Source organism: Xenopus tropicalis, chromosome 6 (genome assembly GCF_000004195.4).
Source record: "Xenopus tropicalis strain Nigerian chromosome 6, UCB_Xtro_10.0, whole genome shotgun sequence".
Classification (NCBI taxonomy): Eukaryota; Metazoa; Chordata; class Amphibia; order Anura; family Pipidae; genus Xenopus; species Xenopus tropicalis.
In genome coordinates this window covers 24,468,968-24,492,242 of record NC_030682.2, presented here as the reverse complement: position 1 = coordinate 24,492,242, position 23,275 = coordinate 24,468,968, and the positions used below count along the sequence as shown (strand labels likewise).

Here is a 23,275-nt window from a genome sequence, read left to right as displayed (position 1 = left end):
ATTAGCTGGCGCCATCTATGCACTCAATTTATGACAAGTTTTGCGTCGTCATATGTGCAGTTTTGCGACATCATATGTGCAGTTTTGCGACATCATATGTGCATGTTTGTATGGCGCAGCAGTTTGCGTTAAAACTAGCGCATGAAACTTTAAGCGACCGTGTTTGCGCTATACTGTTAAATATGCTTATGCGCAGGGCAAAAGTTTTGCCTCTGCGACTATTACAGCGCTGCTATGCGTTGGTAAATGAGCCCCAGTGAGTAAACATATCCCACTGTAATGATCAAAGCCCACAACCCAGAGAAACAGAGTAACAGGACCGGGCTCCTCTGGCTGAGACCTCTGTTAATCAAAATGTATAATCCAGCCTCCCAGATTGCACTGAAAGTCACACTCTTCTTTTAAAGGAAACCTGTGTGTTGTAAAGTGCTTACTTTGGATCAGTTATGTTCGTATTTTGTTTCGGCCAAAACCTTTTTTTTTTACATTGTTCTGTACAAAGAGGCATTGCAAGAGAGGAAGAAATGACCGTATCATTAGAGGATTAGCGTTTATGGCACACAGAATTAAATGAACCTTGGAACGCTTGTGACTTGGGGAGATACAGTTTGCTGGGCTGCGGCACAATGAAACCTATGGAAGTAGGAGAAGGGGAAACAGACATATAGCATCGCTTGCCTATTTTACCCTTTCTTTAAACATTATCTCTGCTCACTTTTTCTCCTTTTCCTTTTCTTTACAATATGGAGCCCTGCATTTCGGTTTCCAGTGACACCCACTGACACCTGAGATGGAGAATATCACTTGGACCGGACACAGAGTAACCCTAACAAATGAAATAGTAATTAAACACCTATGATTCTCCATTTCTAGTAGGGCAAAGCAATACAAGCAAAAATTCAACACAATAGTCAACCCTCCCCACCACTACGTACCTTCTGTTTCCCAGAATTCCATCAGATTTGCATTGCAATCATCTCGGCTCCTGTGCGCGACGTAGTCAGATAATGGGCTGTATTTAGGATTGCCACCTTTTCAAAAGCAGAAGGGCGATGGGGGGCAACCGATGACATAAAGAGAAAGGCTGATATTGTGTATCAGGGGCAGAACAAGAGGGCATCACAAATTTACCGGCAAATACATTGGTAGTAAATCTGTAATGCTGGCCCTGGCTGGTATTTTACAGGTTAAGCAAGTAAACTAGTGGCCGAGTGGCAACCCTTACTGGAATAAGGTTGCTGTACACATACTCATGACCCTTTGGAATACAGAACTATAAATCATTAAAGGAGACATATAGGATAAATGGGAAAACCCTAATTTTGTAGGCAATTATGAATAATATCCGGTGCTGGTTTCCCTTTGGGCTAAACATTAACCCTATCTGTAACAATGGCCCCTTTATTGGAGCTCCCTATAGATCCTATCACTTCTCTGTCCGAGTTTGAAATGGAGAGTGGGCGTGTCCTAACGGTCCCTGCCAGAAGCACAGTAGGAGGGGGAGAGCCAATCACAGCCCTGCACTCACACAAGCACAGACAGGCGTCAGTTCCCTATCAGGTCAGCCTAGCTGCTGATTGGTTCCTATCCTACAGTGCAGTGTATGGAGGGCCGCCGGCTCCCCAGCACATCCAGAGAATTCAGCCAGCAGGAAGTGGAACTGATGGGCGGGACTAGTGGAGCAGCCACTTTAGGGCTTCTTGTAAAGCACCAAACTGGGAATGCACCATCTGTGTACCCATAGTACACTATTTTGAGTCAACTGGATAAACAATATGCAAAAACAAAGTAGGAAATTTGAACACTAATTATTTTACAGAAAAAGTCTCCAGTTTATAACTTAAAGGAGAACAAAACTTATAGATTATAGATTCACCACATCAGTGCCACCTAGAACACTATATTTATTCTGCAGAAACCATTACCATACCTGAGTAAACAGCTTTAGAAGCTTTCTCCGTTTGCTTAAGATAGCAGCTGCCATTTTAGGTAGCTTCCTGCTGCAGCTTTAGCCGTTATAGCTGAGATCACACATTCCTAAGGGAGGGGGAGGGAGTTCTTAGCATTCTGGTGGGAAGGGGAGAAGGAGAGGGAAGAGAGGAGAGAACTGCACAGACTCTGGCCACAGGAATTAAGGCTGTTTCTGAGAGAGGCACTCAGACACTTTAACATCATGTTTACAAAAAGAGAGACAAGAAAACCTGTGTTTCTTTTGATAGAGGACTCAGTGCAGCATTACTGTAAGTGCTTACGGCTGTATTTACATAGACCTTTCTGATAAAACTTACTTAGTTTTTACCTTTCCTTCTCCTTTAAACCCCACAACCTCAATTGCAAAAAAACCTCCAAAACCTCTGGCAAGATAAAGAACTCACCCTTTGTACATCATTTTACCTTACCCTGACTTGAATAATAATACATTTGCCCCTAAACGTGCATTTCTATAGCCAAATACATACCTACTGTATACAGCTTTTAAGAAACAACATAATAATATGTATTTGAAGCCGCAGCTTCGGTGCACCCTGTATACTGAGGAAGGCCACTGACCCCCCACGGGTGCCAATGCAAAGTGAAATGGGTAATGGAGCCATTCTTTACAGGGAATAGAAGAACAGGCCAAGCCAATGCACTGAGTCAATAATTTATTGTCCTGCATAAGAAGTGGAATCCCGAATTTACATTTTTAAAAACATAGCATCAGCGTTTAAGTTACCAACGTGTTCAAGTATGGTGTTAAAGACAATACGAAGCATGAAGAGACCAATAATCTACCATAACAAACAGTGATTTACAATTATTTTCACTTAAAATGTAAAAAGAGTGAATATCTAGAAACGGCAAATCACGACCTGACACATCCACATTAAAGGCAGCTTTGCCCCCACACAAAACTCAGCTGATAAAGAACCAATCGAATCAGCGGACTGGGGAAAGCTTTACACAGTATGGAGCACACAGTAACGAGCGCGGCAATGGTTCTACCTGCGTCGGAGCAAACACTGTGCCTATTTGTTCATAGAGAAGTCCACAAAGTATGAGACTTTGTCAGCGACAGAAGTTTTAAGGCATATTAAAGTGAACCAGTTGGACTGGCTGTGCTCAAAGTAGTTATTTACATCGGAGGAAATAAGCAACTTCTGGGTGAATGAAGTTAACAGTATTGCTCCTAACCTTCCATGTCTTCCAGAAGGCTTCAAGTTCACAAACCTGATATGGGTGGAGCTTCCTGAAAATAGGTGGAGCTTGGGTGTGGCCAAAATGTCCTTTTCAAATTGGGAAGAATGAAACACAGCATGTACACACACACAGATACATACATACAATAGTAATGGAGCCAATGATGTTTAGCAATTGCACTGATCTGTGCTCCTATTAATATCAAATAGGTTTTAGTTCTTTCACCTATTTGGTTGTTCCTTGAGGAGAAATCCTAGCTGCCTGATTGGCTTATAACCAGTGTTTGATCATATGCATTGTGCATTCATAGTTATATCTTCTGATTAAGGGTAAAAGTCAGATGTGCTGTACAAACATTAAAGCCAGCAGGTAAAAGTTCTGAAGCATCCAGTGTTAATCCCGTGTATGCGGAGAGGTGTCTGTGTATAATACACAACTGGTTTCCAAAAATACAACCATCAGCCAAAGATACTTCATTTTTGCTTTTTAAAAGTAGTCATCTGGTGAGATGAAATCCTCTGGCTCTTTCAGTTATCACTGCAGCTTGTAAGATCCTGTGTAATAGGAGATAAAGTCTATTTGAGCGGAACAGGGAATTCCACTGGGAATGTACTGAAATGGGAAAAAATTGTCTCAGGCCAGTGAGCACCATGGAGCAATCCTCTTCTTCCGCTACCCTCATGGTTGGACAGTAGAGTGAAAAAGACAGCTTTTTTCCCCCAAAGTTTATTGTTTTACTCCATTGCGCATGTGTATCCGTGTGACGATAGAAGATGCAGGAAGAGGATTGCTTTATGGTGTCTGCTTGAAGAACTTCGGCCTGGTGCAGTTTTCTGATAACAGGATCACTGACCCAGGGTATCAGGTAAGTGCAGAGATCCCCAACCTTTTGTACTCGTTAGCCACATGCCAGTATAAAGAGTGTTAGTGAGCCACACAAGCATGAAATAGTTCTTTGGGGATGCCAAATAAGGGCTGTGATTGGCTATTTGGTAGCCAACAGGAGGCTCTGCCTGGAGTAAAACTGTGTTTTTATGCTTCCAAAACTTGTCTCCAAGCCAGAAATTTAGAAATGGGCACCTACTTTGAGGCTGCAGGGAGCAACATGCTGCTCCTGAGCCACAGGTTGGGGATCACTGGGTAAGTCAATACAATCTGGTGACTGTGACATTCCTTCTTCTTTAAGACTGAGGCTTTCCTTCATGTCCTTGGAGATTATCAGACAACTGGTTTGCAATTCTGAGGGACCAACTTAAAATCAAGAGTAAAGACCCAGAAGTGTCTCTCATCCACACCTAATGACCATCCTATAGAGACATACACATTTTAAGGGACAAGTTATGGTAAATGTTGGTTCAGAAGTTCAGACCACTAAAAATAAAAGCCGTAATTCAGACTCGTGGCCCGTTCAGTGTAATAAACTAAAGAAATTCCCAGTGTTATTAGCTTGTCCAAATACTCTTTCCCTTCATTAGAGATATTTCCCATTCTGACATATTGTTGACTAGCTGTGGTGCAGCGTAAAGCTGATTTCTCGGCAATGTTTTGTGCCAATCCACTGTGCCACGGTTAATTTCAAGAACCAATCATGTGCTATCCTGTTCATGCTCTGTGCAGCTTCTAATATACAGCTGGGTGTGGAGTCTTCCGAGCAACATATATTGCACCACTGTACCATTTGGGAGCTGGTTGGTACAACTGCACGATTCAGTAGGGCCACACACAAGCTTGGTGCAAGCATAAGCAGGTGCTAACCATTTAGTTACTGGTAATGGCTGTTGACAGTACTTCACGTATATAGGCCATGATTCCACTGACAAATCCACATTTCTTAACCGAACTGGAAAAAAAAATCGTTTTGATTTTTTAAAGGCTACAAAAAGACTGAGATGTTTCACAAAAACAAACAAACAAAATAAGACCCAGAGTCTTGGGTATTCCAGTGTAATGTTACAGGTCACAGGATCACCTTGAGAAGAGGAGGCCAACGCAAAGGAGCCCCCTGGCAGCGATGAAGTTAAAGCATAGTCCGAGCTTACTGCACAACCTGGCTGCCAAAAACAATTCCAACATGTGAACTATACATTTCCCAACCAACTCCCTCTTCTACAATAAACTGCAGCCCTGATATCCTTCATTGGCTTCATTCATGTAGGACAACCAGAAACACTACAGTTTTTTTTTTTTATAACTTGCTTAAAGCCCCCTGCACATACTTTTCCCCTTATATTATAGCACACAGAAAGGCATGTATTCAGAATCTTTCTCTTCCTTTCCAAAAATCATTTTCATCGTATCCAAAAAGAAATGAGAGCGATATTTAAAATGAGTTCCACCAGAGCAAATAAAAAAAAAGCCCACCAACAAAATGCTAACGTGTGCGATATTTACATGAAACAAAAGGTAAAACAATTGGTGCTGTCGGACACGGCTCAGGAGTGCAGCCAACTGACTGGCACCCAAAAGCCCTCCATCTCCAGCCTCTCCAGGGTTGACCTGAGTTCATTGTAAGCTGCAGAAAGATCATCGTTGACTATGGTTGTGTCAAAAAAGTGATCGTACTGAGCTTCCATGGCTTCCGCCGACTGAATCATCTCTTCAAAATCTTCATCCTGGAAGAGAGAAATTGTTATAGATCTCAATGACAAAAGGAACTGCAGAGGTGTCCATTACATGGCAATATGGCTGGATTGAGTGGCCAGCAGGTTCATTCAGGGACTGTTTAGTTAATTAGATTTATGTTGAAATAATGAATTAATTCTATAAAAAAAAACTATACCCATTTGTCATGCCCTTATCTATTTCTTTTTAGTTATAGAATGCTAGCTGTCTGGCTGTATACACAGGTATAGGCCCTGTTATCCAGACCTGGAGTTTACTGGATATGGGGTCTTTCCTTAATCTGCAAATAAAGACCTTCCCAGAAAGGGAAGGGACATCTGCCTTTGGCTTCTACATGATCTTGACAAGTTTTAGATGGAGTGTTTTTGGATTCGGAATTGTCACAGCTTTGTATCACTTTTTGTGTGTGACTTTTTTTTCCAGTGACTTTTAGTGCTTAAAAAATCTGAATTGGGAAAAAGAAAAAAAAATACAACCATTAGTAAATGGCCCCTCAAGTCTACTGAAAAACCCATTTGAACAATAATTAAACCCAATAGGATTGTTTTGCCTCCAATAAGGATTAATTATATCTTAGTTGGGATCAAGTACAGGTACTGTTTTATTATTACAGAGAAAAGGGAATCATTTAACCATTAAATAAACCCAATAGGGCTGTTCTGCCCCCAATAAGGGGTAATTATATCTTAGTTGGGATCAAGTACAATGTACTGTTTTATTATTACAGAGAAAAGGGAATCATTTAACCATTAAATAAACCCAATAGGGCTGTTCTGCCCCCATTAGGGGTAATTATATCTTAGTTGGGATCAAGTACAGGTACTGTTTTATTATTACAGAGAAAAGGGAATCATATAACCATTAAATAAACCCAATAGGGCTGTTCTGCCCCAATAAGGGGTAATTCTATCTTAGTTGGGATCAAGTACAGGTACTGTTTTATTATTACAGAGAAAAGGGAATCATTTAACCATTAAATAAACCCAATAGGGCTGTTCTGCCCCAATAAGGGGTAATTCTATCTTAGTTGGGATCAAGTACAGGTACTGTTTTATTATTACAGAGAAAAGGGAATCATTTAACCATTAAATAAACCCAATAGGGCTGTTCTGCCCCCAATAAGGGGTAATTATATCTTAGTTGGGATCAAGTACAGGTACTGTTTTATTATTACAGAGAAAAGGGAATCATTTAACCATTAAATAAACCCAATAGGGCTGTTCTGCCCCCAATAAGGGGTAATTATATCTTTGTTGGGATCAAGTACAGGTACTGTTTTATTATTAGAGAAAATGGAAATTAATTTAAAAAAATTAGAATTATTTGCTGATAATGAAGTCTATGGGAGATGGGCTTCCTGTAATTCAGATAATTTGGATACAGGTATCGGACCACTTATCCGGAAACCCATTATCCAGAAAGTACCAAATTACGGAAAGCCCATCTCCCATAGACTCCATTGTAATCAAATAATTCACATTTTTTAAAAATGGTTTCTTTTAATACGGTGTTTAGTCACCAACCATATACAGTCCTGTAGTCCAATAAGGAGCTTATTACTAGTGTACTTGTTACATACAGCAGGTTGCACAGACCGCCTTTCCCATCGTTGGGGCCATTCCTAACACCAGGGGGCTATGTCACTAGCCCTGACTCCACTTGGGCATTCCTAATAAACCAATGGTGGCTCTCTCTGTGGCACTGTTGTGTATGGTTTTCAAGCTTGCAGAGCAATTACACGGCACCGCCTGCATGCATGGAGCTGGTACTGATGCAAATGCATTTACCCTATGATTCACAGACACTGTTTTTTTTCTAGACTGGAGTAGAGGCGCAGGCATCCAGGCACCCATACCTCTTCCCAAGGCTGCTTAAGGTGGCCATACACTTAGCAATTCTGATCTTCCGTGCGACCAATGGTCCCCATGGATCGTTCCCACCCTTCACTGACGTTCAGGGCTGAATCGTCAGATACGAAGGTAGAAACAATAGAAATTCTACCTCCTGCCGATTAAGCCCTGAATGTAGATTTTGCTCAGGTGCCTTCAATGCCACTCAATCAAAATCTTTAATCCAGCCCGATCAACGCGTCGGTCGATATCCGCAGCCCTTTGCAATATCTGTTGCCTCGTTGAGCTGCCATACACGCACCGAATATCGTACAAAACGAGGTTTCATAGTTACATAGTTACATAGGGTTGAAAAAAGACCATTGTCCATCAAGTTCAACCCATCCGAGTAAACCCAGCACACAACCTATACTAACCAATCTATACACTCACATACATAAACTATATACACACAACCAGTAATACTAACTGTAGATATTAGTATCACAATAGCCCTGGATATTCTGCTTGTTCAAAAACTCATCCAGGCCCCTCTTAAAGGCATTAACAGAATCTGCCATTACCACATCACTAGGAAGGGCATTCCCCAACCTCACTGCCCTCACCGTGAAAAACCACCTACGCTGCTTCAAATGGAAGCTCCGTTCCTCTAATCTATAGGGGTGACCTCTGGTGCGTTGATTGTTTTTATGGGAAAAAAGAACATCCCCCAACTGCCTATAATCCCCTCTAATGTACGATATTATCAGTGTGTGTATGGCCAGCTTTAGGTAAAGGCTTGAGTACCTAAGGGATGACTGACACTCTAATAGGCGCAAAGCAGGAGATTCTTGCGGCCCACGTATAAAACACCTACCGAGAAGGGTTTGGCTGCCCCTCTCTCATCCTTTCCGGAGATCACCTTTGCGTTCCTCCGTGTCTCTCTCAGACGCTCAATAGTGGGAGGCTTGATAAATATAACAAAAGGCTTAAATTCCGATGTTCTCAAGTGTTTTAAGCTCTGCAAGAACAGAAAAAAAGAGCATTAGATCCCTCTCACATCCAAACAAAAAAAAAGACATTTAGTAATAGAAAACATATGACATTTTTTTCAAATATGTCACATTCCGTTAAGATTTCCTTTCGAGGGACTTACTGTATATATGCTAAGCGAATGCGGTTATTGCTGTGGTTAGGAAGGCTTCCTTTCCACGCACGCTGCCAGCGTTGGAAAGTGTGACCTGCTTGGCAGCAGAAGTCGGTACTACAGCCAGTAGGCACAGTAATGCCCAAACCTTACGCTCTGCTTTTCCAATTTGGTGGCAATGCTTTTCCTAACAGACATGTCTAAACATCAGGAATGGATATTTTCATTTTCCTGCTAAGTCCAAAGTCAGTTTGTTCGCTGTCAGCCACCGCTTTTCACTATTAATTATTCCCCTTTGAACTCGGGAGGGTGATGTCATGATCTGGGCACAAAGCTACATGAAAGGCAGCAACGAAACGCCTGGAATGGCTTACTTTCTATTTCATGGGGGGGTTTTTTGCACTCGAGGTGCTTAAAAAGTCAGAATGTGTTTGATGAAGGAGACGCTGATGCGCCATTTCCCGGGCTGTTTATACAGTGAGAGGATTATTAGTGTTTGTCGTCTGGCACGAGGTTTCTCCAGGAATTTGATGAAAATAGGTCAAAAAAGCAATAATAAAACATGACCTAAATTACTCCCCACCTCGTCACAAGCCGCTTCTTCTATTTTTTTTCGTAGATGCTCTGGCCCAGAAGGGAGCTGGTTCCTTTGCTATCTTTTATTGGATCCACATATTAATGCTTTGGGAATGCTGTAACATCCTCGGTTCCAAAACCACAGAGTATATTCAGTGACTGTGGCACCGAGAGTCTTTCTGTATGCAGCCGCCTATGGGGACGAGTCACGGTGACTCAGTGAGAGATATGAAAGGCTCACCGGCGCCTGGTTCACCATTGCCCTGTAATGCTACACATCTTGTTGCTCTATTGGAAAGCACGGAGACATTCCCTAGCCCTTCATCAGATCCCTTTCCTGTTGTTTTGGACAGTGTCAATGGGTTAATCATGGGTGCCAACTATGAGTCAAAAAGAACAGTTTCCTCCAGAAGGAAGATCTTGTAACTAAGTTGGCCCGGATCCTGCGCTACAGAAGAACACTGTGTCAGGCACCATATTGACTCTTTATGTGACTGTGGAGCTGCTAAACCTGCATTCCTTTCCATGAACACATGCAACTAGATTCTAATACGATATGATACAGTCCCCTTCATTTCATGGCAAGACCACAATTAATGGAAATCACAAGAAAAGCATTTACAAGCATTCAATGCATTCCCATAAACATGAGTATGTTTGAGTATGTAGCTGGGGGGTACAGTTTTACAGTAAGCACTAAAGTGAATACTGATCTACTGTTATGGATAACCCTAAAACTACAGTAGGTTTACCAAAGTGATATATATATATATATATATATATATAGTAGAAAGAGTGCCGCACACACAGGGACTTGATACAAAAGAAAAAGTGGTTTTATTGAAAAAATTCCAACGTTTCGAGCACAATCTGTGCTCTTCCTCTGGTTTGTCCCTGAGGAAGAGCACAGATTGTGCTCGAAACGTTGGAATTTTTTCAATAAAACCACTTTTTCTTTTGTATCAAGTCCCTGTGTGTGCGGCACTCTTTCTACTATATTTTTGTTTTTTGACCTGCACCAAGGGCATTTGGACTTGTATAGGGTGTGCTCCTCCCTGTATACTATATATATATATATAAATGTATTCTGCATAGCCAGAGCAGACTATAGGGATCATTTACTACTACGCCTACCACAAGTGCATTAGCAATAATTAGTGACAAACACATTTTTTCACCAGACATGGATTCATGGAGAAATTCGGCATTTCGCCAGCACATATTTTTGTAAAAGTGTGGCTAAAATTCATCAAGACAAAAGATTTGGCGAGATAAATAACCATTGACTTGAATGTATTTGGAGAAAAAAAAATTCACGTGTGTAAAAAGAATTTGCACGCGTAAAAAAAAGTTTTTCTGTAGGAGTGAGAAAAACACCCATTGACTTTAATGTACTTGGAGTGAGATAAAAAAGTTGCACAAAATTGTCACGCATGCATTTCACGAACTTTTCAGCATTTCGCTAATTTTTAGGCAAAGCAATATGGGACAGATTTGCTCATTAACAAAATAAAGGCACAAAAACACCCCCTACTGCTCATTTACTATGGACCAAAGCGGCAGTGCTTTACTGCATTACTGTATTTATAATCCTTTCCAAGGTACAGAATACGGTGCCAGATGGTGCAAAGCAGCCCTTTTCTCTCCTCCATATATATTTGTATGTATGTATGTATATCTTTATTTATATTTACAAGGTATGTATGGGACGGTTATCCAAAATGAGACATGGGGTTTTCTAGATATTTGGATATAATGTGGATCCCCATAACTTAAGTCTACTAACATTAAATAAAGTCAGTAGGATTGGTTTGCCCCCAATATGGATTCATGCAGCTTAGTTACCATCAAGTACAAGCTATTGTTATATTACAGGAAAAGACCATCTCCCATAGACTCCATTATAAACAACGAATTCTAATTTTTAAAAATGATTTCCTTTTTTTTCTTCTGTAATAATAAAACAGCACCTTGTTATTGATGGTAATTAAGCTGCATAAATTCATATTGGTGGCAAAACAATCCTATTGGGTATAATTAACGGTTAAATACTTTTGGCAGACTTATCTGGAAAACCCCAGGTCCCGAGCATTCTGGATAATTTATTCATGTTTAATTCTGCACATCCTAAAACCTGCATTCACTCTTTACCTAGGCCACAATTCCTTCGGTTAAAAAGAATAGTGAGTAAGGAGGAAGTACTGGAGCGGAGGTTGAGCGACATTTTTATACAGAGAGGGTATTTACGTTATCCATGTTATTAGAACCTCATATTTTACATGCCCATATTCAGGACAAAATTTGCTATTAATGGTTATAACACATGCCGCCCATAGTGTATGCAGCCTACCTCATAAGGTGCCTTTGTGGGTTACATTATGTAGGTGAAACAATACAAGCTAGTAAGCATCAGGTAAGCCAGCACAAATCTACTAATCGTAGCAGAAAAACTGGGATGTAGGAGATTTAGAATTCAATATAATTATTACTTCTACGATGTATGGTTATTTATGCTAGATATGGTGTGATTCTGAATAGTACATTATCTAAATTGTGCATGATTCCATTGCTTTAGGTCATATGTGACTGATATTGAGTATAGGGTATAGGATAAGGTAGAGTAAGGGTTAACACATTGTGCCACTAAGGCGTGGACCTGGGATTAAAAAGTGGGGTAATGTTTTTAATATTTGTGGCTTTACAAAGGAGAGGAAAGTTCTGAAACGTCACCTTTGTATCTTTCTACATGTTCTTTGCAGCAAAGGCCCTACTCACCTGAATAAGAACTAGCTGCAACACTATGTATATACACATAAACTGGGCGAGGCAGGCCAAGCTGGCCGGGCACCCTAGACAACCTTGCTGTTCACCTTGCCCCCCCCTCATGCACAAATGGACGTGCGCCTAGGTACCGCCTACTGCCCCCCCCAGCATTGCACCCTAGGCAGATGCCTCTTCTGCCCACCCCTATGTCTGGCCCTGAAACTGGGTATCAATTTTTCAGCAATGATCCTTAGCCACTTATTTTTTTATATCTGTTTTCCCTAAAAAGCATTTTGGTGACCCCCCAGGATTGCAAACAAATCCAATGCAGGCACTTACATGAGAGCAAAACTACACAAGGGCCCAGGCAGGCTGTGGATGCTGGGGGGGTTGAGTTCAGAAGTAGCAGTAAATGTTATATATAAGGGGCTCCATAGGCTGACATAGCTGTGAAGCTGGAAGCCCCCGCCCGGCACGTATTCACTCAGTGCTGAGTAAGCAAGGCTTCTCTTTCCAAACCAGCTGAGTCAGGTGGGCACCATAAAATCAAGGAATTGTGCTACACTGGCAATAAAAGCTTAGAAAGACTAAATTATCAGCATCCCAAGTGGGCCCTTAAGGAGTTGCTGTATAAATGGAATGAGCGGATCAGGCCAAAGCGCAGCAGCTCAGTCAGGTGAAAGTTAAAAAATATAGACCAAATTAATGTTGTGAAGACAGAACAGATTATTATTGCTAATTGGCACTGAACAGCGTTAGGCACAGCACGGCTTAACCCCATGATGTGGGGCAGAAACCAGTAGTGTAAAACTGGGCATGTGTAGCTGAATGGTTACTCCCAGTGTGGGGAGAGCGGGGCATGGCCATGAATGGGCACAACTTGTCACACAACTAAGTCCAATTAGTGGCAGCCTCCAATTAAAGACACACTCAATCCCTTCTTTCCATTAAAAAGAGGTTTGTTACTGTTAATGCACAGGGCTGCTATACTGGGCTATATCAGTCAAAGTAGACAAAGCCTGGCTGGCACAGAGAGTGACCTATTCTGCTTAATATAGGATATAAGGTGGCGGCAGAATCTATGTATCCAGCAGGGAAGTTGCAAAGCTGTATCCTTGTGCAACCAGCGCCCTGCATGGGCCTGAAACCTGGGCGGCCAGTTCTGCATTCAAGGTACTGTTTTATTATTACAGAGAAAAGGGAATCATTTAACCATTAAATAAACCCAATAGGATTGTTCTGCCCCCAATAAGGGGTAATTATATCTTAGTTGGGATCAAGTACAGGTACTGTTTTATTATTACAGAGAAAAGGGAATCATTTAACCATTAAATAAACCCAATAGGGCTGTTCTGCCCCCAATAAGGGGTAATTATATCTTAGTTGGGATCAAGTACAGGTACTGTTTTATTATTACAGAGAAAAGGGAATCATTTAACCATTAAATAAACCCAATAGGGCTGTTCTGCCCCCAATAAGGGGTAATTATATCTTAGTTGGGATCAAGTACAGGCACTGTTTTATTATTACAGAGAAAAGGGAATCATTTAACCATTAAATAAACCCAATAGGGCTGTTCTGCCCCCAATAAGGGGTAATTATATCTTAGTTGGGATCAAGTACAGGCACTGTTTTATTATTACAGAGAAAAGGCAATCATTTAACCATTAAATAAACCCAATAGGGCTGTTCTGCCCCCAATAAGGGGTAATTATATCTTAGTTGGGATCAAGTACAGGTACTGTTTTATTATTACAGAGAAAAGGGAATCATTTAACCATTAAATAAACCCAATAGGGCTGTTCTGCCCCCAATAAGGGGTAATTATATCTTAGTTGGGATCAAGTACAGGCACTGTTTTATTATTACAGAGAAAAGGGAATCATTTAACCATTAAATAAACCCAATAGGGCTGTTCTGCCCCCAATAAGGGGTAATTATATCTTAGTTGGGATCAAGTACAGGCACTGTTTTATTATTACAGAGAAAAGGGAATCATTTAACCATTAAATAAACCCAATAGGGCTGTTCTGCCCCCAATAAGGGGTAATTATATCTTAGTTGGGATCAAGTACAGGTACTGTTTTATTATTACAGAGAAAAGAGAATCATTTAACCATTAAATAAACCCAATAGGGCTGTTCTGCCCCCAATAAGGGGTAATTATATCTTAGTTGGGATCAAGTACAGGTACTGTTTTATTAGTACAGAGAAAAGGGAATCATTTAACCATTCAATAAACCCAATAGGTCTGTTCTGCCCCAATAAGGATTAATTATATCTTAGTTGGGATCAAGTACAGGTACTGTTTTATTATTACAGAGAAAAGGGAATCATTTAACCATTAAATAAACCCAATAGGGCTGTTCTGCCCCCAATAAGGGGTAATTATATCTTAGTTGGGATCAAGTACAGGTACTGTTTTATTAGTACAGAGAAAAGGGAATCATTTAACCATTAAATAAACCCAATAGGACTGTTCTGCTCCCAATAAGGAGTAATTATATCTTAGTTGGGATCAAGTACAGGTACTGTTTTATTATTACAGAGAAAAAGGAAATCATTTTTAAAAATTAGAATTATTTGCTTATAATGGAGTCTATGGGAGATGGCCTTTCTCCAATTCGGAAATTTCTGAATAACGGGTTTCCGGATAAGGGATCCCATACCTGTATATGGCTGTTTTTTGAGATGCATTTTATAGCTATTTATATTTAATAAAGAGGATATTGTGTATAGTTAGAAGTTAGCATAGATTGTTTTCCACAGGATTCTTTTCTGAGAGTATTTTTATTATGTATATACATAATATATACATAATAAATGTACATATATTACATGCCAAATAATTTATTATTATGAATTATATAGTGAATAATGTGCCTACTTTTTTAAAATATAAGGATATTATAGGTCACTGAGGATTTCCATGGCCATATAAAGGTATGCTGCTTTTTATACAGGTCATCGAACTCCGATGTTACTTGCAATATCCTCATATTTTACAACTGAGGGGACTTTATTTATTTTAATCCACAAGTGTCAGTGAGTCAACAGAAATCCAAATGCTCAGTTTTTTTTCATGATTCATGTTTTTCTTTGCACCAAAATAGAATTTTGTTGCAGAAAAAAAACACGATTTATTATGGGCCAAAACTATGACTGACAACCATGGAAATGAGTTAAGTTGTGGTTTCAGTTACCTCTAAAACCACAAAAATCCGAATGTTGATAAATGGGCCTCCAAGTATTATAGCTGATGCCAATGTTATGGAAATTTCAGATACCGAAAGTTGTTAATTAGGTAAGGTTTATTAGACATGTATGTTGGTTCTGAGCAACAGATAGTCAGAACTACAGAACAAAGTCAGCACAGGGTTTATATAGACTTTGTGACATAGTAATATACGGTATAAGAAATGTATGAGCATAGGCGTTACCAGTTTACCAGTGTACGCGCATAGAAATATCTGTTCATAGTGAAGAAAACAAGATCTTTGCCAAATAGGTGGTTCTGTCTTCAAGGCTATAGTTGACGTAACTAAAGCCAGCCATACTCGCACAGATATATATTCGGTGTGTGTATGGTGGCTCGAAGAGGCGACCAATATCACAAAAGGCTGCGGATATCGGTCTTCTCGTCGATCGCCTTCAATGGCACCCAAGCAAAATCTACGTTCAGGGCTAAATCAGCAGGAAGTAGAATTTCTATTGTTTCTACCTCCATATCTAACGATTCAGCCCTGAACGTCAGTGGAGGATGGGAACGATCATTCATGCAACCAATGGTCGCATGAAAGATCAAAATTGCTACATGTATGGCCACCTTAAGGCCAGCTTGAGAACAGAGTCCATCCAAGTTGGGGGGGGGGCCTGTGGGTGAATCTGCACACACAGAATTTATTCTTTATCACTATCACTAAGTACTGTGTATAAGGATATCATTTACAGCATATTCATGGCTCTTATATATATATATATATAATAGAAAGAGTGCCGCACACATAGGGACTTGATACAAAAGAAAAAGTGGTTTTATTGAAAAAATTTCAATGTTTCCTTCCTCAGGGAGAGCACAGATTGTGCTCGAAACATTGGAATTTTTTCAATAAAACCACTTTTTCTTTTGTATCAAAGAGCACAGATTGTGCTCGAAACATTGGAATTTTTTCAATAAAACCACTTTTTCTTTTGTATCAAGTCCCTATGTGTGCGGCACTCTTTCTATTATATTTTTGTTTTTTGACCTGCACCAAGGGCATTTGGACTTTTATAGGGTGTGCTCCTCCCTGTATACTATATATATATATATGAAAATATGCTATTAATCAAAATTTCAAAATGTGTATTTCTGGAGGGGCCTCGCCTCCTATGAACTATAGCAGTGGTTCAGATAGGGAACCAATGAGCAGCCTATCATCACTGGCACGTTATCAGGCCCCTGCAACTTATTATGAGCCCAATCATACCAGGCCAGCGCCAAACCCTCACGCCATAATTATATTGCTTTTCATGCTTCCTTGTAATAGGTGGAGTGTAACAATTCTGCTGCTCCCATTGGGACTTCAATAATGAACACACAGACAGATTCGGAGCTAGAGGCCCAGAATGAACGCTACTTACGTTAGGCTGCACGTCCAGCAAACAGATTTTATTCTTCGCCAGGACCGACCTGACCGAGTCTAAGCTTGTGCCGTAGTAATTGTTTTTATATTCGCCGTACTCAATAAACCTTATCAGAACAGGGAGAAAAGGGTCCAGTTAGTTTGTGAGCAGAAGAAGGACTTTGGTAATCCCTTCATAAAGTTAAATTAGAAACAGAAGTATTTCTATGCAACATGTTATCTTTACCATGTTTTAGAAGGGAGCCTCTGCCAAGTCCTCTAGCGTGTCATTTCCAGAGAGAGAAAAAAATGAAAACTCCTTGTATTTTACATTTCCAAATCAGTAACACCTGCTAGTATTACAGTTAACCAGCGCAGAAAAAATACTGCAGCCTGCGAGCACACTAATAGTTTCCATCACCTCTTTGTCTGAGCTAATGCAATGCCATAAAACACTAGGAAAGTTAAACAATTGAAACTACTGAAATTTCATTGCACGCTGAGGTATATACCTGGCTTGGCCCTGCCGCTAACAAAAGCGCAGAACTGCTGACAGAAAGAAGATGTTAGATTATCTGCCATAAAATTGCTTATCTGCAGCTTAAAAACCAAAACAAGATAAAATAAAAGACTGCATTTAGGAGCCATAAAGCCATTTCCTTCTCTAGAACAAATTCCATTAGATATCACTGTCCAGTAATAAAAAGGCTGGAATGATATAAGGGTATTCCAGGTAATCACAAAAAATGAAATATATGCTATAAAAAGGAATTAAGGAAAGTTCTGTTCTTATTTACATGTTGGTGTGCATATAAGAGAATGATAAGCTCCGGCAGCCGGATCAATGGGGGTATTTGTGTGAAATACTGACCCCAACGCTGACGCCCCTCCAGCCTTGTGTTTGGGGTTGTGTATAATGAAACTCACCAGTGCCCTAAAACCAGCCTTAACTACGGACTGAGGAAAGGTGGTAATTAATCTGAAAAAATAACACCAAATCGGCCCTTTGCCCATATCCTCAACTGCCTTTTCCTCCCAGACAAAAAACCCCATACTGTATATGTATATTAGTGAGTCTATTTGGAGTATTTAACAAGGTACTAACAGTAGTGTGTTTATACAGTTTATGTAAATGCTGCACGGGGGGGGGGGTGCAGACACCAAATCTGTGACTCTCACACACACCGGGGCTCTCATATGGCCATTAAAGTTGCATTACTATTTCTCAGATTAGTATTTCTCAGTAACTGGCCCCAGGGCATACAGAGAAACATAGAATACAGTGCAAACTTTCCCAGATGTTCTCCAACTGCAGATACTGCTGTGCCCTGATTATCACCATGGTGCCAGGGCACTGGGCTCACCTGGAAGCTCCTTGCCTATATATTCTCACTATACCAAAGCTGCAAGCATCCCATACATATCAGAGTATAGTTATTAACCAATACTATATATTCTCACTATACCAAAGCTGCAAGCATCCCATACATATCAGAGTATAGTTATTAACCAATACTATATATTCTCACTATACCAAAGCTGCAAGCATCCCATACATATCAGAGTATAGTTATTACCCAATACTATATATTCTCACTATACCAAAGCTGCAAGCATCCCATACATATCAGAGTATAGTTATTAACCAATACTATATATTCTCACTATACCAAAGCTGCAAGCATCCCATACATATCAGAGTATAGTTATTAACCAATACTATATATTCTCACTATACCAAAGCTGCAAGCATCACATATATATCAGAGAGTACAGTTATTGGCCAAATCCCTGTGCATTCACACTTACTTGTTATTGTGTATGTCAGTTTCAAACAAATGCTTAGAAATAAATATGTATTCTACTCCATCGTTCTCTTGGCTTCTCTTCCCTCTCGTTGTATCTGTAGTTTCATTGAGAAGAAAGAAAAACAGTTGCCAATTAATCATGCATCAAATACAACAAGCAGCCTGGAAGCTTCTACTTAAAGCGGTGGATCACTTTTAGTATGTTATAGAATACCCTATTATTAGCATCTTTGCACTTGGTTTTATTATTTATTTTTTGAAGTTTTTGAATTATTTGCCTCCTTTTTCTCACTTTCCAGCTTTCAAATGGGGGTCACTGACTCGGCAGCCAAAACATTATTGCTATGTAAGGTTATAGTGTTATTATTATAGCTTTTTATTGTGTATCTTTCTATGTAGGCTCTCTCCTATTCATATTGTCATCTCTCATTTAAACCACTGCCTGGTTGCTAGGGTAAGTATGACTCTAGGGTAAGTAAGATCCTAGCAACCAGATAGCTGCTGAAATACCAAACTCGAGAGCCGCAAAACAAAAAGCTAAATAACCAGCTGTCTCATAGCTGCATCATACTAAAATTTAATTCACAGCATTATTAGAGCAAAGCATCATTCTAGCAGTAAGTTTAAAGGGGATCACATGCTGTGATTACCCATATGTAATAAACTGTCACCTTAAACAGGTTGTATAGCTAAAAAATTTTTTTTCCCTAATGACAGATTCTAAGCAAATTTTCTAAATAAATGAATTACAGATTATCAGTGGTTTTACAGTTATGTGTAAATGTAATTGCTACTGAAAGTAGTGTCTGTCTGTCCCTTCCTATTCCCTCTCCCCTTCTGAACAGACCAGCTGTTGTGATTCTTTTTCTGAGGGTGAATGCTGATTTTGCTACTCTGTTTCATGAGTCAGAACCAGGAGTGCAGAAAGTGACAAATACTTCTCTCAATTATAAATGCATTCACACATAACTTAAAAACCACTTGTAATGATCTACTTAATTAGCAAAATGTTATATTTAGGTTTAGCTGCCATTTACGTGTTCCTGTTGATAGACTATTTTAGGGTAATACGCCAGATGAATCTGTCCATGAACCGTGAGTGGCGAAGGGATTTTGTTCCCTTGAATAAACATAGTGATGCCACTGAAGCAGAATTGTGTTCAAACTTCCTAATAGCCTAAAACTAAAGATGGTTTGTGCTGCGTGGGTCTCTATTGCTTGTGGGACAGCTGCCGTGCAAGCAGCACATTGCAATGTATATGTTGTTGGAAAATAAAGGCTGCATTTATTGGATGGCTTTAGCCTGGTTTTGTCATAAAGTGGATTTTTTTCCATCTTTCGCCCTCATTTCTTTCCAGTGCTTTCCCTCGCCGCCTGTTGTGGGTGTCTAATTGACAGCAGAGGGGTAACACGTGTGAACCTGCGCTAAACCCCAAATGTCTCGTGAAGCACTCAAAGTGTTAAAATCCCTGGGAGAGCATCATCTGTATAAGAGAATCCCAAACAGACGGCTATAACATGTGTGCGTAACAGGCAGCAGTGCTGTTCCTGTATGTATATATATGACATATGTACATGGTTTTATGTGAGTGTGCAACTTCCGCAGTCACATTTTATATACGCGCTGTACTCCCTACAGTTATATGTGTGTGGGAAATTCATTGCACTATTAGTCTATGGCATGAATACCCACAACAACCTCTCTAGCCTCTTATAGGCCGATTGCTAAATAAAACCCCCAACAATAACTACAGTAATTACAGGGCTTCCAAAGTAGTAGGATGGGCTTAGAATTACTAACATATTCCACAGTGCCACAGTTTCCTTATCACTGCATACTGCCCTACTATTGTGTTTTACAATTATGTATAAAGAAAACACAGATAAGGTGTGGCATAGAGACTAAAAAGGGGTGTGGCTTGATATCACTGGGGGTGGGGCCAGTCTAAATGGAACTCTCCATAGGAGGAACAATCACCTTCTTTTCCCTATGGTTTGTACAAGGGGTTGTGATGGATCAGTAGTAAAACAGCTCTAAACTAGAGAATCTGATTGGCTGCTGGGGCAAATCTGCCACTTTGCCAGGTAATTTCCCATCATGGAGCATTATCTAGACTAAGCACGCGGGGCCCATCTCAGAGAACACCTATCTATCCCTAGGAACAGCTGTAGATTTGTATTAAAATGAAAAAAAAAAAAAGAAAAGATTTATGGCTTTCACTCGCTCTCAAGCACCAATCTAATTGTCAAGCAAACAGTTTTATGGTGTGTTAAATGATTGTTATATTTGGTTTTCCTATGCTGTAACACTCTACAGATATCCATCCTATTGCTGGCCTCTGAGAGCTATAAAACAGGCGTTTGTCAATCTCGCTGAATACTGTCTTTCTTAACGAGAAATCCAAAAATTTGGGACACAATTTGGCACATATCATGACTGAATGACCTGCCCCACTGAGGTGCTACATCCTTCCTTCTCTTTCCTACAGCTTGCTAAGCCCTGGGCAGTTGTGCCCTAGGTGGCGCCATTACAGCCCTTACCCAGAGTTTTACTACATAGGGTTAACTTTGCACTATATGCTGCTGCAAACTGTAGTTCAACCATTTCTAGACTGACAATTTAGGACTAAGACATATGGAGCTACTAAAAATGTTGTGATTTTTGAATTATTTAGCTCTTTGTTCAGCTGCTCTATAGTTTGGAATTTCCGAAGCTATCTGGTTGCTAGACTCCAAATGACCCTACCAACCAGGTAGTGGTTTAAATAAGGGACTGGAATATAAATAGTTGAGTACCTGAATAGAAAATGAAATAAGAAAAAATAACAATAAAATTGTAACCTTGTAGAGCAACGGTTTACTGGCTACCGGGGTCAGTGACCCCCGTTTGAAAGTTGGAAAAAGTCAGAAGAAGAAGGCAAGTATTTTACAAACTATAAAAAATTAAGACCAACTAAAAATAATTAGCCATTCAATAACATAATAAAGGGTAATTTGAAGGTGATCTACCTCCCTACTGGGTCCTGGCTTGGTCACTTTTTAAGCACTATGTGACATTAGAGTCAGTCGGGCGGGACTGGGGAGGTCATGCTGGGAGATTGAGGAGGAAACAAGACTTGAAAAGAGCCAATGCAAACAGAAATTGGCAAATATTCTTCTGAGGCTATAGTCCCCCTTTAAACTTCATGCATATTAATATATAGTACAGAACAAGGTATTCATAATTGTATGTATTCAAGTCTATGCCGTTATTAAATATTTACTAAAAAAATGGATTCATTTTGCTAGTGGCATACATTTCCTCAATTATAATTGGTTCCTCTTAAGAGCTGTAGTTAAACAGCAGCTGAAGGGTTACAGGATGGACACCCCCCACCCCCCAGCAGTCTGGGGACTGGGGGCACTGCCCACTTCCTTGTAGCCATACAGACTGATTCAGTGTGGGAATGATAAGAAGGAAGCACAGAACATGTAGGAAATACTTACGTGGTACAGTAACTCCATAGTGCTGGCTGTTGCCGATCAGCACCTTCCTCTTCAGTTCATTTACACCGACCCCCACGGGTCCTGCCATATAAAATACAGGAAATATTAGTGTTTGTATATTCTTGCTTTAATAAAGGCTCTGGGTGTGGGTGCAATGTATGTTGTGCTCTGGGTGTGGGTGCTATGTATGTGGTGCTCTGGATGTGGGTGCTATGTATATGGTGCTCTGGATGTGGGTGCTATGTATATGGTGCTCTGGGTGTGGGTGCTATGTATGTGGTGCTCTGGGTGTGGGTGCTATGTATGTGGTGCTCTGGGTGTGGGTGCTTTGTATGTGGTGCTCTGGCTGTGGGTGCTATGTATGTGGTGCTCTGGCTGTGGGTGCTATGTATGTGGTGCTCTGGATGTGGCTGCTATGTATATGGTGCTCTGGGTGCTATGTATATGGTGCTCTGGGTGCTATGTATATGGTGCTCTGGGTGCTGTGTATATGGTGCTCTGGGTGTGGGTGCTATGTATATGGTGCTCTGGGTGCTATGTATATGGTGCTCTGGGTGCTATGTATATGGTGCTCTGGGTGCTATGTATATGGTGCTCTGGGTGTGGGTGCTATGTATATGGTGCTCTGGGTGCTATGTATATGGTGCTCTGGGTGCTATGTATATGGTGCTCTGGGTGCTGTGTATATGGTGCTCTGGGTGCTATGTCTTACAAGACCAGGGATGTCACAGGATTCATTCCCTGCTATAGACAGCTAGATTGCACAAACACAAAACATAATATTATTTATTTTTCTTGACTTTTCAAGCATACCACCATTTTATCATCTATAAATGCAATATATTTAAATAAGTAGCATTCTGTAAAACTGTTTTATTTACCCTCATATAATTTAGTAACAAAGGGAAGAGTTTATTAGAAGTGAAGGTTATTTAGAAATTTAGTTACAATTTCTTTTGCATGCTAATGATTTAATATAGCATGGCTAAAATGAATATGGCTAGAATTGCTGTTTTATATACTGAACTCACTGCACCAGCCCAAAGGGTCTGCGGCCCTATAACAGTAATAATCCAGGCCTTCAAAGTTGTGCACTGGAGCTCCCCATCTAGGATCTTGTTAGGCATCTTTTGAGTGTCACGGGCACTGCACATGCTCAGTGAGCTCTGGCTGCTGTGGCAAAGCAAAACTAAGCAGTTTCCACAAAACAGTGAGAAGGAAATGAGGTTCACCTTTCATAGAAGCTGATGCTACAGGGCT

At 40.3% G+C, this 23,275-nt stretch overlaps 1 protein-coding gene across 4 annotated transcripts in view; it reads right to left on the bottom strand.

Moving 5' to 3' along the window:
* Positions 1-5,056: 5,056 nt before the first annotated feature.
* mpp7 (membrane protein, palmitoylated 7) overlaps positions 5,057-23,275 on the bottom strand; it is a 203,917-nt gene continuing 185,698 nt past the window's right edge. For 3 of the 4 annotated variants that reach the window (XM_031903186.1, XM_031903188.1, XM_031903187.1), the window contains 5 exons: positions 22,016-22,096; positions 18,531-18,624; positions 16,741-16,849; positions 8,509-8,652; positions 5,057-5,792 (listed from right to left, as the gene is read on the bottom strand). In XM_031903186.1, the coding sequence (XP_031759046.1) occupies positions 5,613-5,792; positions 8,509-8,652; positions 16,741-16,849; positions 18,531-18,624; positions 22,016-22,096 (608 nt within the window). In that variant the 3' untranslated portion in view covers positions 5,057-5,612. 4 annotated transcript variants of the gene reach the window in all.